General features: G+C 32.9%; 3 protein-coding genes across 3 annotated transcripts; 2 read left to right on the top strand and 1 right to left on the bottom strand.

Moving 5' to 3' along the window:
• Positions 1-4,541: 4,541 nt before the first annotated feature.
• LOC110921462 lies at positions 4,542-7,148 on the top strand. Its single transcript, XM_022165787.2, has 7 exons — positions 4,542-4,858; positions 5,572-5,600; positions 5,693-5,747; positions 5,877-6,170; positions 6,272-6,547; positions 6,634-6,729; positions 6,867-7,148. The coding sequence occupies exons 2-7, from the start codon at positions 5,581-5,583 to the stop codon at positions 7,146-7,148; spliced, it is 1,023 nt and encodes a 340-aa protein (XP_022021479.1). The 5' UTR covers positions 4,542-4,858; positions 5,572-5,580.
• LOC110921465 (replication protein A 70 kDa DNA-binding subunit B-like) lies at positions 6,991-10,886 on the top strand. The gene is made up of 12 exons (XM_022165790.2): positions 6,991-7,058; positions 8,271-8,425; positions 8,513-8,792; positions 8,882-8,984; positions 9,094-9,221; positions 9,317-9,401; positions 9,497-9,632; positions 9,710-9,918; positions 9,983-10,103; positions 10,188-10,367; positions 10,474-10,542; positions 10,650-10,886. Exons 2-12 carry the CDS (start codon positions 8,273-8,275, stop codon positions 10,884-10,886), a joined length of 1,701 nt encoding a protein of 566 aa, XP_022021482.1. The 5' UTR covers positions 6,991-7,058; positions 8,271-8,272.
• Positions 10,887-12,202: 1,316 nt separating this feature from the next.
• LOC118489067 lies at positions 12,203-13,032 on the bottom strand. The gene is made up of 2 exons (XM_035986607.1): positions 12,806-13,032; positions 12,203-12,679 (listed from the first exon to the last, which is right to left on the bottom strand). Exons 1-2 carry the CDS (start codon positions 12,935-12,937, stop codon positions 12,434-12,436), a joined length of 378 nt encoding a protein of 125 aa, XP_035842500.1. The 5' UTR covers positions 12,938-13,032; the 3' UTR covers positions 12,203-12,433.
• Positions 13,033-15,118: the final 2,086 nt, after the last annotated feature.

Genomic DNA, 15,118 nt, shown 5'->3' with positions numbered 1-15,118 from the left:
ATGAACAGGGTTTTATTGTTGGCATCACTAGACCCGGTGTTGAAAACGTTGATACCTCGTCGGAAGAGTTGGGTGTAGATATTGCTTTGCTTGACCGTGTTTTCTCTCTCCCCATCAAGACTGTTAAGATATCCCCCTTAGCTGTCGTATGGCTTTTGCCCAAGTCTTAACTGCAGCTTTGGACAAGGTGGTTGCTATGCCTGATTCTGTTGAAGCATGGGTTCGACTTTTGATATTACCACGTTGCACCTTGCGGGTGTTCAAGCCTGTTGGTCGTCAGGACAAGAGGTCGGGCAATAGGAAGACGGGCCAATGCCTTAGCATCCAGCGGTCTTTGGCTCAGTGGGGTGATCGTGAGGGTTTTGCCACTCTTGTTCAGTCGTTGTTTGATCAACCCGTGAGGGGGGTTACGGATGGAATCAAAAAGGGCACTGAGATTGATAATGAGTGTGGGGGGACCAATTGGAAACAATGTTTACGTAAGGTTGCCGATGGTCATTTCACTGCAGCGGTTAAGGTTTTATGTTCCTCGGGGGTCGCCCCTCTCAATAAGAATACTATGGAGGCTTTAGTGGCTAAGCACCCATGTATGCCCCCTCCTTCCATGCCTGCCTGCTTGCCTTCTGAGTCTCCTCTTGTGGTGGAGCCCGATTGTGTGCTCGGGTGTATTAAATCTTTCCCCAAAGGTACGTCGTGCGGGAGAGACGGCTTAAGGGCCCAACATCTTTTAGATGCTTTTTGTGGGGAGGGGTCTGTGATTGCTGATAGCCTGCTTAGGGCTACTTCAGCTATGGTTAATTTGTGCTTGGGGGGGAGGTGCCCGAGGAGTCTGGCGGAGTTTGTTGCTTCTGCTCCTCTTACACCTCTTCTCAAACCGGATAATGGGATAAGGCCTATCGCTGTTGGGTCGATTTGGAGGAGGGTGATCTCCAAGGTGGCCATGAAAGGTGTTGGGAAGGAGATGGCCAAATACCTTGGCGATTTCCAGTTTGGGGTAGGGATTCCGTGTGGGGCAGAGGCCGTTCTTCATAGTGCGAACAGGTTCCTTAATGAGTACCACCAAGATGGGTCTCTTGCTATGCTTACTGTTGATTTTTCGAATGCTTTTAATTTGGTTGATAGGACAGCCCTACTGTACGAGGTAAGGAAAAGGTGTCCTTCTATTTCTACGTGGGTCGATTTTTTATATGGTCAACCAGCTAGATTATATGTTGGGGATGAGTTTATTTGGTCTACTACTGGCGTTCAGCAGGGGGACCCCTTGGGGCCCCTCCTTTTTGCCCTTGTTCTACACCCCCTTGTTCACCGAATAAGGGATCGTTGCAAACTTCTATTTCACGCCTGGTACCTAGATGACGGAACGCTTATTGGAGATGCCACCCAAGTGGCTAATGCTTTAGATATCATCAGAGCTGAGGGTCCTTGCTTAGGGCTTCAACTTAATATAAAAAAAAACTGAAGTTTTCTGGCCAACCTGCAATGGTGTAAAGGTTCAGGAGGGCTTATTCCCTCGGGGGATTGGGAGGCCGGTGCTGGGTGTGAAACTACTGGGGGGTGCCGTTAGTCGTGATGCAGAGTTTATTAGTAGTATGGCTCTTAAAAGAGCGAACTGTGCAGTCGAGCTGATGAGGTGCCTTAAACGCCTACGGGACCCTCAGAGCGAGCTCCTCTTGCTTCGTTCTTGTATGGGTGTTGCTAAATTATTGTTTGGTCTTCGAACGTGTCAACCTTCTTTGGTCGGGGGAGCTGTCTCTGTTTTTGATGAAGGCCTCCGGGGAGCATTAGAGGATATTGTTGTTTGTGGGGGGGGCCTTTTTTGGAGATCTCCAGTGGAGGTTGGCTTCTCTCCCAACCCGGTTCGGAGGCTTAGGGATTTGTACGGCCGAGGATGCCTCTTCATATGCTTTCGTGGCTTCAAGGGCCCAATCTTGGGGGTTACAAGACCACATACTCCGAGAATGTGGTGGGGATGTTTTAGACTCCGATTACAGGAGTGCGTTGGACCTTTTGCATAGTTCTCTTCCCGACCTTGATATTGGCGGTTTCTACATTAAAGACACCGCCCCTCCAAAATCCCAGAAAATTCTGGCGAATGCCTTATATGGCGAAATTGTCAAGAGGTTTGAAGAGAAGTTTGTTTTATCCCCTCGACAAAGAGCTGTGTTTGAATGTCTACGTGCCCCACATGCTCAGGATTTTCTGTCTGTCGCACCTATTGAAGGCTTGGGGCAACACATGTCGGCTGTGGAATACCGTGCAATCCTTAGATACCGACTGATGATTCCTTTGTTCCCAGTTGACGAGCCATGTCCGGTATGCCGCAAAGCGTGTTTGGATTCTTTCGGCGAGCACGCGATCCACTGTAAAGAGCTACCGGGGTTTAAATATCGGCATGATTGGGTGAGAGATGTGTTATGTGATGTTCTTAAGCGGGCCGGGATCTCTGCCAAAAAGGAGGCTCCAGTTAATTTCCTGACTGACCCCTTAGAGGGGAGGTCAACTTTACGCCCGGCGGACATCCTTGTGTTTGGATGGGAAGGGGGGAAACACGCTTGTGTAGATTTAACTGGAGTCTCCCCCCTTGTCGGGCTCAAGGACAAGGGCTTTGTCGTAGGGCAAGCGGTACTCAAGGCAGAGACGAGCAAAGTGGCAAAACATGAGAAAGCCTGCCTGGAGAATCAACATGTGTTTGTCGCGTTTGCGTTTGATACTTTTGGTGGTCTCGCTCCTAACGCTGTGCGACTTTTGAATCGGGTTCAAAAAGTCGTTAATAGTAATTCTTCGTCGCCAAAGGTTTCAAACTTTGTATTTAGTAGAATTGGTTTTTCTATTCAAAAGGGGGTGGCGGCGCAACTTGTTGCCCGACTACCTGCCATTGCTTTGTAATTGCCCTTTTTCGTGTGGAATGATATTGTCTTTTTATGATTAAAAAAAAAAATATATATTTTTGAAGTATCAGATCTATCATTTTTTATTCTTTATTGTTACAATTGAGCACAATTATCGGTAGTAAAATAATTAATTAAAGCTGAGATTAACATCCACCAAAATGAGGATCATGTGGATTCATAATTCATGTCTGATCATTTGTTCATTGAATTTAAACGAACAAACATCAGCATACTCTATTCTTATTCGATCGGTTCATTTACAAACGGGTAATTTGTCATAACATGTGGGTTTATTTAGGTTGTAGACAAATATATCAGTGGGTCAAAAAGGGGTGTAGGTAAAATCAGAGCCGACTCATTAGGAAGTAAAGTCAAGCCTCTACTTTAGGCCTCTACTCTTGAAAGTTGAAAGGTCCCCCATTAGTAGCTTTGTTTTTCATGTATATGTTAATTTGGGCTTTTCATTTTGGAATTGCTGAACAATACGGTGAGTATAGCCTGTTGTTGTTATTCTTAATTTATCTTTTTTTTATTAAACATTTAAAATAATTCTATTTAGGGCTGTAAATGAACCGAACGTTCAGCGAACAGTTCATGAACCGTTCGGCGGGAAGTTCGTTTATATTCGTTCGTTTACTAAACGAACGAACATGAACAAGAGATTTCGTTCGATTAGTTAAACGAACGAACATGAACAGAAGTCTCGTTCGTTCGATTGTGTTCGTGATCGTTCGGTAAGGTGTTCGTGAACATTCGTTGATTTGCATTCGTTTATATTTATATGTTTGTGTTTTAATTGAAAATCTTTGTACTTTCTTATATTTTCTTTGTACTTTTTATATTGTTAAACTTTTATTTATTTTATTACCCTAACAATTAATCTAGGAAACCCACTTTCACCTTGTTTATGCATCATTTCCCTTTCATTTCTCATTATTTACATCAGCGAATACGATCGACCTCCATTCCACAATAAGGGATTCAAGTTCAAGTGCTACTCTCTGGGTTATTTATCTTTATCCTTCATCGCGTTCGCCAAATTTATTTGTGTTCGTGAATCGTTCGCGAACACGCTCATTTTCTTAATGAACGAACACGAACATAAAATCTCGTTCGGTAAGTGTTCATGAACCGTTCATTAACACATTTATTTCCTTAACGAACGAACATGAACAAGGCCTTGTTCGTGTTTGTTCGGTTCATTTACAGCCCTAATTCTATTCCATATGATCAGTTAAAAAGTAACAATTTTCAATATGTTTTGTTGCTATCTTTTTGGATTTATAATTGTGTTGGTATTACCACCGCCAGAGCACTTAAACAATGGTACCTGAGTTTTTTCCATCTAAAAGGTATTTTAATAGATTTTATCATGTCATAGTTAAGCATCACTTGATTTAGTTAAGGTTATAACTAATGACTAAATCCTCATTAAGGTTTTTGGAAATGCGAAAGGGGTGGCGACAATCATTGAATTTTTATATATTTAGAAATATGCTTCAATGCTATTAGGAAAATTAAGTTAAAGCCTTCAATTTGGGAAGAAATTAGATCACTCGATGAGTCAGAAAGTATTATTACGCGAATATATAATCTAACTTATCTACTACTTCTAATAAAGCAAAATAATTTTAAGCCATTTGTCATAGTTTTAACCTATTACTTGCCACTTGGCAATTGACTAATCCATTTTTGTTTCTAATGACCGCCAAAACCAAGAATCCTCACTTTTCTTTTATTTTCCTTTTTCTTTCTCTAACCTAATTAATTCACCACCGTTTCACAAAGAAATCTCTTCATCTTCACTCCAATCATCTTCCCAAAATACATTTGGTTTCCTTACATAAGAATGAAAATCGCTGGATCTACATATAATCATTGGATTCGATTGTTCTGCTTCTTCATCGACGCATACTTTTTCTTTTATCGGCGATTCATAGAAGATTCTGAAATCGATATACAAATCCGTAAGTTGTTTATGTTAAATTTCTTCTTTAATCATTATTTTGTGTTTCTTCGTTTCTTTACTTTCTTAAATTTATGTTTATGTTGAATAAACCCTAAATATGATTGTCATTGATAAATCTGTTGATTTTGGGGTTTTAATTTACGTTTACCTTTACAAATACGATGTTTATGAATAACCCTAAACCCGATGCATGCTGCTGAATTATCTTAATTTATATTGTTTTTTCATTCATTCAACTTTGTATCAAACCCTATTCCCGATTTGGATGCTGAATAACTTTGAATTCTATAATTTTAACTTTTGTATATTAATATTATTTGATTTTTTGATCTGTAATTGTTAATAATTCTGTGATTCTGATTCAACAGTCTATATCCGATTTTGCATATAAAAATGAATTGATTTTGGGGGTTTAACAATTTGTTTTGAATTAATATGTTTATATTGGTTTTTCAACTTTATATTTTCCTTACTTTTTGTGTTATAGAACTACTTATTAAACAGATTGTAATGTGTAATCAGTTTATTTTTTATGCTATCATAATATGATTATATAATTAGTTGTCATAATTTTTTTCCACATTATGTTTATGAAGATAGTTGTTTACAGAAATTTATGTTTGATTGCATAATTTGATTATTTTGTTTGTAACTACGTTGAATGCATAATGATTTATCTGATGTCGTTTGTTTATGTAAACTGTATTTTAGGTATTTACTATGGGTGATAGTTCATCAAGGTATTTTTGTATTCATTTTACTTATTTTGTTGCAATAACCTAAACATGTTTTACTTTATTAACATTTGTTTTTGTATTGTATTCTAATTCAGTTACAGAGCACCCTGGTTCTGTAGGGAAATGAGTCGAGCAGACCAAGTTATTATGGTAGGTGAATAATTTTTTATTGAGTTTTTGTTTAGTTTTTTTCTTTTTATTTTATAAAGTTTACTATAATTTTTTTTAAACCTTTTGAGTATAATTATAATTCGTTTTTCCATTCTATTGTTACATTAGGCCATACCAGATGACGCTGCGTCTAAACTATGGGGTGTTGACAAAGGCCCTACTAATGTTACGATACACACTGAAGATGGCAGTGTCTTTAATGTTTTTTTAAGCGCTTCTAAAGGGAAGATATTTTTTTTTAATGGTTGGTCCAATGTTGTAATACACTTGGGACTAACCAAAGGGTGTTTGGTAGTTTTTAATCCACTAGATCCTACAACTTTTAAATTAACAAGTTTCATTGATGGGGTTAGTCGTGGCTCTTTCTGGACATATATGCTATCTCCGTCATGTAATTTTTATGTAAGATAAACTCATATATTACTTTTTCCTAATGTGTAGAATTATTAATTTATTTATATTAATATTAACCTTTTTTTCTTTCCTTTTGTATCATCCTACAGGACATCCCTCAAAGTACTTTGCCCAAAAGTTACGATTATTCCTCAAATGACGTAACCTCTACTGTAATGATAGACAACAAAACATTTAACGTTTCTATTGTAACATACGACGGTAAAGTCGGTTTTACCGTTGGTATGGACGTAATTGTTAGTCTGTTTCAGTTGGAGGTTGGTTGTTTATTGTTATTTACTAAAGGTTTTGGTCATTTTTTCTATTTAAAAGTTTTTGGAAAAAACGGTGTTGAAATCAATTATCCTGATGTAGATGCTGATGAGGTAAATTACATATTGATAGCAATTTATACATTATATATATATGCTAACATGCTAATTGATTACAAATTATATTTATTACTTTTCAGGCTGAAGTTCCACCCTTAGATGCTGAAAACGAACCTGATGAACACATAGATGGTTGTGTTACAACGTTTGTTCGTATGGCTGGTGAAGATTATTTTGTAAGTTTGAATATACTTTTACAAACTCCTTAAAAACAAGTTATCTCATTTTATTTTACTCTATAAAGATATAAAGAATAAAGATATAAAGATAAATAATCATATCTATTGTTAAAGATATTTTTACAACAATGCAGAGAATCCTTGATCCTGTTTCACGCAAGGCTAGACTTGATGAAGGCTTAAAGGATTTGAACATAAGATTTTTGCATATGGATCCTCCACTGCAAATTACCAACGGTACAAGACGTGAAAAAAGATCCAACGGTCGTGGTTATCGATACGCTTTAACCTGTTGGAAGAAGTTCATGAAAGCCGCTCGGATTAAGGTCCGTGACCAGGTTCACTATTCTTTTGATGAAAATGAGCAGGTTTTGAGTGTTGTGAGGGTTGTACCTTACGTTAAGCGTACTAAGTAGTTATATGACAATTACGGCATGTTTTTTGCCTTATCCATTTATTTGGTTTTAACATTGGTTTTGGTTTTCAATTTCAAGGTTTTTTTTTATTTTTTCATATCTTAACTGTTATGTTATTCACTATATGCCATGTCTTTAAAGTTCAATGTATGTTATTACTATTTTTTAATCTCACTACATTAATGATGTATTTAAAACAATATACAAACTACTTATAAGGATAAAAGAAGCTGATATATTCCAATATTAACTGATTAATGTTTACAAATTATATAGTTTTTATATAACTCACGGTTCAAGTTGTTATAATAACATTACTGTATAATGTATATTTTGTTATTGTGATAATTTAATGTATTCTATATTTTTTTGGTTTTTTAAAAAAATATAAAAAAATAAAATTTTAAACATTAAAGTCAAGCATATTTATAAATGATTGATATTGATAGAATACCTTATTATTTTAACCATTTAACATGATTTAAAATAACCACGATCCTATTCATGATTTTATCAACTTACTTTCTGCACATAGATTATATTGTTGTTATTTCTAGATTGTAGAATATTGTATGTTTTTCATTTTCATCTGTAAACCTTGCATTTTAGTTTGTACCTGTTATATTATAAACTTTTTAATTTTAATATAACATTTAATTAGCATAAAGAAAGTATTAATATTCTTTTTAACAATAGAAAGTCAACTTTCTCTTAATTGCTTGAACAAAGTCGAAAATTTTTACTTTAGTAAATGTTTAGTTAATTATGGAAACTGTTGAATCATAATAATTTATAAAAATGTAATTTTTTTTTTATTTTAGTAAAGTTTATCAATTATAATTAAGATAAATAAATAATATTGCTACCATGATTAAGTGACCATTTTATTATATAAATTAGTTTCATTTGTTATTATTCATACACATCACAACTACTGAAGTTGTCTCTTTCGATATACATATCTTCTGGTATGAGTTTTGAATTTGTAATGTCTTTGATGTAGTTATTTTTAAGTTGTTTTAGTCATCAGCATACATAGGATGTTTTCATGTTCTTTTCTTCAATTATTGTTCTATATCATCATCAACTAACATATTTTAACTGTTTTTTTATTTATTTTAGAGATGGAACAGGCTGCTGTCACACTTTTGAATAATGTTGATCTTAATGTTGATGATTACACCATCAGAATCCGCATTGTCAGGCTATGGACAAGACCTACTTTCAATAATCCTAGAAAGATTTATTGCTACGACATGATATTCATGGACCAGGAGGTTTTTTTTAGACCAACTCATACTTTTGTTTGAATAAAAAATATTTAGTTTCAGATTATAATTACTTATAAAACTGTTTTTTTTCAGGGTACGAAAATGCAGGCCTTTGTTTTACAGAAAAACACTACTGGTTATGAACATTTGCTGAAAGAAAATCAATGTTTAACCATTCGTAACCCTTCGATGGGTGAAAATCGTCAAAAAGTCAAATATGTTCATACTTCGTTCAAGATCAATCTAAATCCCAACACTACTGTCCAAGAATGCAATGAGCCTGTTGGTGCTGAATGGGGATTTGACTTTTCTCCATTTGATTCTATTGTGGATGACCCTCTAGATGATAGCAAGTCTTTCAAAAGCCCTATTGGTAAATTATTTTTAATTTTTCTTAATTTTTAATAAATTTAATATTATATATCTTATGTAATATTAATTTCATTATTCTGTGATGTTTAGATGTTATCGGTTTTGTTGTCAAGTGTCTTCCGTCAGATGATAAGAGTGATAATAATAACGGCAAAGACGAGAAGAAGACAACCTTTATTTTGGAAGATTTGCAGTACATCCTTATATATATATATACATATACCTTATATTACTTATATATTTCTCCCGTTTTTTATATATTTTACAACTATCAAGTTAATTCTTTACTTTTTGTTTTTTAGACACCATCAGATTTACGTCACGTTATGGGGTTGTTATGCTGATCAGATTTTGGATTTTGAGAAAAACAATAAGGACGAAAAGAATGTTGTGGTTGTTGTTCAGTTTGGGAAGTACAGATTTTGGGGAGGTATATTCTATACCTACATTCAGACTTTTCATTAAACTACATATTGATTTTTATACAACTTTGACTTTTATTTTTATGTTGTAATAATGAAACAGGTAATATGTATGTCTCAAATTTGTATAATGTAACTCGAGTCTTGATAAACTCTGAGGTGAAAGAGATAATGGATTTCAAGAAAAGGTTTGCAATCGTATTACATTTTTTTATAGTTTTACTTTTAATATGTATTACTTTCAATAATGTTCTAAATAATTATTTTGACATTTTTTTATTAGATTTATCGAGAGACTTTCTCCCGATATTTCTTCCAGTTATTCTGGCTTAAGTTCTCCTGTTGTGAAGACTGTCACTGAAGAGTTCCTATCTGACTTGACGTTTTATCCCATTGGGTCGTTAAACTCAATAGATACGGTAACACCGATATAAATATCTTTAATATTTATTCTTTTATCTATTTTTTTTATACATTATCTATATCTTAAACACAGACGAGGTTTGTTGTCATTGTTGGCACTATCAAGAGTTTTGCATCGAACAATGAGTGGTTTTACAACGCCTGCACAACCTGCAACAAAAAGGTTTCAACAACTACTGTTGTTAAACAGAAGCAGGATGGTACTGATGGTGTTGAAGAGGTCACTGTCTTGGAATGCAAGACTGATGTTTGTAATACAAAGAACGTTTCATCAGTTCCAAGGTAAATCTTATCCATGTTAAGTTTTTTTTTCAAGATAATTAAATATCATTAATATATTTTGCAGAATTAGGCTTTATATACGTGTGCAAGATTGTACTGGTATTGTTAGCCTGACATTGTTCGAGCGTGAGGTGACAAAGCTTTTGAAGGTTAATGCTAATCAGCTTTTAGACAACAACATTGAAGTACGTAATAAAAATTTCCTTTTTATCATATTTTTTCGTTAGTATACAACATACAACAGTAAAGTATATTTTCTTTTTCAACAGTTAGCAAACGAAGGAAGTTTTCCAAATGAGCTTAATTCTTTACTCAATATGAAGTTTGCGTTCAAGATTGCTGTTTCTTCTTTTAACATTACCAAAAAGTCTGATGGCTACTCAGTCTCCAAGATGACTAATAACCCTGTCGTTTTATCGGAGCTTGATAAACATTTTGACACTATTCAGGTATATTTTTTCTAATTTACCTTTGTACTATTATTACAAGTTGTCAATAATTTTTGTGTATTAATTATTATCATTTTTTGGTTATTTTTTTTTTATACAAATTCAGCCTATTGATGAAGAAGCCTTCAGTGTCGAACCATCTGATTCAAATCGTATTGAAGATTTGCCTGTTAAGGTTTACTATACTATACCTTATGTTTCAATTAATTCTTACTCATTACCTGTTAAATAAATTAATATTTTTAACTCATCCCTACTTATTTATTTATTTTCTTTTTATAGGATTCCATATCCCAAACGGGAGACGATGTAACCCCTAGCTCGAATGTTTTTAAAGTTGGCTTTACAACATCGTTTGATCAGAAGGATGCTGACTTGGATACGAACAGCGAACGTGACTTGAAGCGCAATTTGGATACCGTGTATGACGTGGATGTTGTTTCTTCCCAGTCTTCATCAAAGATGCGTAAAGACGGTGGTGTCGATGAAGTTATTCTGATTCCAAATAAAGAAGCTTAGTAATCTATAATTCAAACATTTGATATCATCGTTTGTTTTGTTTTCATTTTTTTGGATATTTTTGTTGGGATTTTTTTGGATTTTGACAATGATTTGACTATTGTGGTTAATTTATATGAACGTGATTGTTTCGTGGTTTAGTTGTTTATTTCTGGTTACAATTTTATTTTTGCTAATTGTTGTTAATTATACTTATTTTTCTTATATATATTTTTACGATACTTTATTGTTTGATGTTATATATCCATTATTTTTAAGTCTAATAATGTTTTTAACCCGATTATATTATTAATAAAAAAGAAGAATAATATTTTTATTAAAGTTCTAATGTATGAATGCTGCCATATAAACCAAATTTATATACGATGCATTTAAAGCATAATTTTTATATTAAAGTTTTTGTTTTGGTAAGTTATTTACATATGGTAACTTGATTCGGTTTTATATATATTATTTCCAAAAAAAAATTTAAACTGTTGACTTTCCAAAATGAAGAATATTAATATCATTAAATATTAACATTAATAATGTTTCCTTAAAAAAGAATTTTTACATCATATAAATCTCTTCATCTCATTTCAAGTCATTTCTACTATTTTGTGCTATGAGTACATCCCTTTCACTCCAATGGTATTTTAATTCAATTTGAACAAACGATAAGTTTGATATTCCAAAAGCTTATTCCGCAATGTATAAACGGTCAAAGCATGATTCCAATACTTCCCGAAACCAATCAAACCAGGGAAACACTTCAGGTTTTCTTATTTGATTTATCTTTAACATTCCTTTGTTTGTTTATGTTTATTAATGATTTTTATTATAGTGTAATTCATTTTATTTACTTCAATGATAGGCATTTCAAGTAAATGCAAGCGTAGATCTTCATTTATCTCCAGTAATGAAGTTAACATAAACAACTCAACAGGTAACACTTTTTTGATTAATGTCATGTTTGTCTACTTTGTATAACTAGAATAACTATATCGATATGATTTAGTTATGTTTTGTTTCTCTAATTTAGATGTTGCGGCTATTACCTCAAGAAGTCCTTTCTCAGACATTACCAATGGTATGGAACTTCTCTCATTTCTACTATTTTGTGCTATGATTTATGTTATGTTTCTTTAATTTAGATGTTGCCGCTATTACCTCAAGAAGTCCTTTCTCAGACATTACCAATGGTATGGAACTTCTCTCATTTACTAACTTATTTTCTTATTCTTCAACATTTATTTACCAATGTATATCGATTTTATGTTATTCAATTCATGTGAATGTACAAAACATGTAATAAATATTAAATATAAGCTAAAAAATAAAAGTACAACACATGATATATATATATAAATACGGTTACATAGTAGCTGTCCAAACTACATAAAGATCGTAACTTACGCTACCTTACTTTTAACACATACATAAAGATCACACATGTTAACAAAAACTTTACAACTTTTAACACCACATAACTTACGCTATCTTACTTCATTAGCCAAAAGAACAATATGTTATTCTTCTACAGTCGTTCCAACTTTCAGACATTACCACTAGCCGAAAACATTGGCAAGGAACAAAACACCAATATGTGGAAAGTACTGGAACTTGCAATGATCACCATCTTTTATGTTGTTATCCTTAAGCCATTTCGCCCATCCTTTGACAACGTACTTTATACTGTTTTTATTTGGCTCCGCCCTAACATCATGTTTTGTCTCGACATTCTCCCTGTTGACGATCTTAACTTTCAATGTTTCGTCAACTCCTGTTATCCGTGCTACCTCAACTGGTATGCGCTTCAAGTTTCAAAACATATTACCAATTTCCAATATTAATGTCAAATATTTTAAAAAATACCAAACTTATTCAAATTATGTAATCATATTAGAAATGTACGAACATATAATTTAGTATCAACTTACAAACCGTTTGGTGTATGGGACAATGAATATCAGCGGACCAGTTTCATCGTCATCATCATCAAACTCTTCTGAATCAGCCAAAGACTCTTCAGAATCCGATATAACCACAACATTGTTCTCTACTCCGGCCATGCTAAGAAACAGTTAAAAGGTTGACATATTTTAAAGGAAACATAAACTCATAACATATAATCCAATCATTTGTATTTAGTTAAAAGTATTGTTAATTTTCTAACTTTCATTATCTTCACACACTTTAAAGTCATTATAAGTAAAATCCTAACAACCTTTGTTCTTACATTTCATCTAACCCAATAACATAACAATTACTCCTAACAAACATTCTTATTACATTTCTTTTTACCCCCTAAACCCATATCCGAGAACAACTTAACTTCACTACCTAATCATATAAAACTCCTACTTATTATTTGTCTTTTTAATTTTAAAAAATGATTCTTTTGTTAACTGCAACATTTTTCATATAGACATTTATTCAAACACCTGGTGTGCATTGTATTCTTTATGTCTTATTGCATGTCATTATATTCAAATCACAACCTAAATCAGTTATTTTCATAGCAGAATACAGGTATGCACCAAATACACTTACAACATCATGTATGTTAACTAAATCAATGAAAACAAAATTGTCAATGAAACAAGTTCCGTTTACCTTCTGCTATCCAGATTTGGTAGTTTATCAAATAAATCGAATCCGATAATTACAGATGAACATCAACATTGAATTTAAAGGATTTATGTTACCTGATTTTCGTAGACTTGGGAACCGTATAATGCACAATTTCAGAATGCAGATGTTAGCCGGAAGTTTTCAACCCTTAATGAAAGTAAATGAAAGTATAAGATTTTTTAATGATATATACATAAATCATGATGAGGTCGACGTAGAAGCAATTAGTAAATGTTGACTAATTTTTATGCATATCAGTATGTCATATTTGAGCACAAGGTTCCATGCATTGAGAATCATTTTTAGCCATATATTTATATCTATTTCTGCATTTTTCTATTTTATATATTAATATCTTTTTTAATTTTTTATATACCTATTGTGGCATCAATTATTAGAATGTAATAATTTTTTGTTTACCATGATAACATATATCAAGTATGATAACATTTTTATACAATCTTTAAATATTAACAAAGTTTTATTTATACTTATTGATTGATATACTAATTCTCTTAATACAACTAATCGTATTATATTGTTTCATTTGTTTTACATGTTACTACAGTTTTAACTCCGGCAATTACACAAGACGTGTGCAGAGAGAGGCGTAAGCAACGGAAATTGTATTTGGATAGTAAAAGATCTAATGTATCAAACGTGTTACCGCTTTCTAAGAAAATTGAATCGTCGACATCTAATTTGTCTTCCACTTTATTCCGCACTCCAACTACTTCACATCATGCATCTACTATTTCGCCAGGTTTATTTATTTAATTTATTTAAAATTTTCATAATTTTTAAATTTGTATACTTAACTATTTGGTAAAACGTATATATGTCTAAAATTATTATATATGTCAAATATGATAACATTTTTACGAAAAATTAAATTATTATAAAATTTCATTGCACCTAATGGATTTTTATATAGTTACTTTTTTTATACAACTAATGCTATTATATTGTTTCTTTGGTGTTATATGCTAATTCAGTTTTTACTCCGGTAATTACACAAGACGAGTGCAGAGAGAGGCGTAAACTACGAAAACTGTATTTGGATAGTAAAAGATCTAACGTATCACACGTTTTACCGGGTTCTACGACAAAAGAATCGTCGACTTCTAATTCTTCTTCCATTTTACTACACACTCCGAATATTTCACGACATTCATCTACTATTTCGCCCGGTTTAGTTATATATTATCATTAAGCTTTTCAATTTTTTTTTAATTTGCATACTTAACTATTTTTATACATATTTATGTCTAAAACAATATACTTATTTTTTTTATTTTATCAGTTGTTTTCACGCAAAGTTATCAAAGTTACACTAAAGAGAGACGGAGATTAAGGAGACTTTATCTAGATAGTAAAAAATCTCCTATCTTACAAGGCAAATCCAGGGCTATGAACAGTTTACAATCTTCTTCTATTACAAGGTCCTTTCAATGTAACACACAAAATGGTAATTTTATACATTTGTTAATATTTACAAGTAATATTATATCCGATTTTCTAAATTGATATTTTGTCTAGGTGATTACCCATCTGCTTCAAACAACCAATCACTTTCAACAAGTGTCCGTCGCTTTTCTATTTCTCCAAACATAACAACA

The sequence above is a fragment of the Helianthus annuus genome, chromosome 17, assembly GCF_002127325.2.
Source record: "Helianthus annuus cultivar XRQ/B chromosome 17, HanXRQr2.0-SUNRISE, whole genome shotgun sequence".
NCBI lineage: Eukaryota > Viridiplantae > Streptophyta > Magnoliopsida > Asterales > Asteraceae > Helianthus > Helianthus annuus.
Note: the sequence above shows the minus strand (reverse complement) of the source record. Positions and strands in the feature narration are given on the sequence as shown.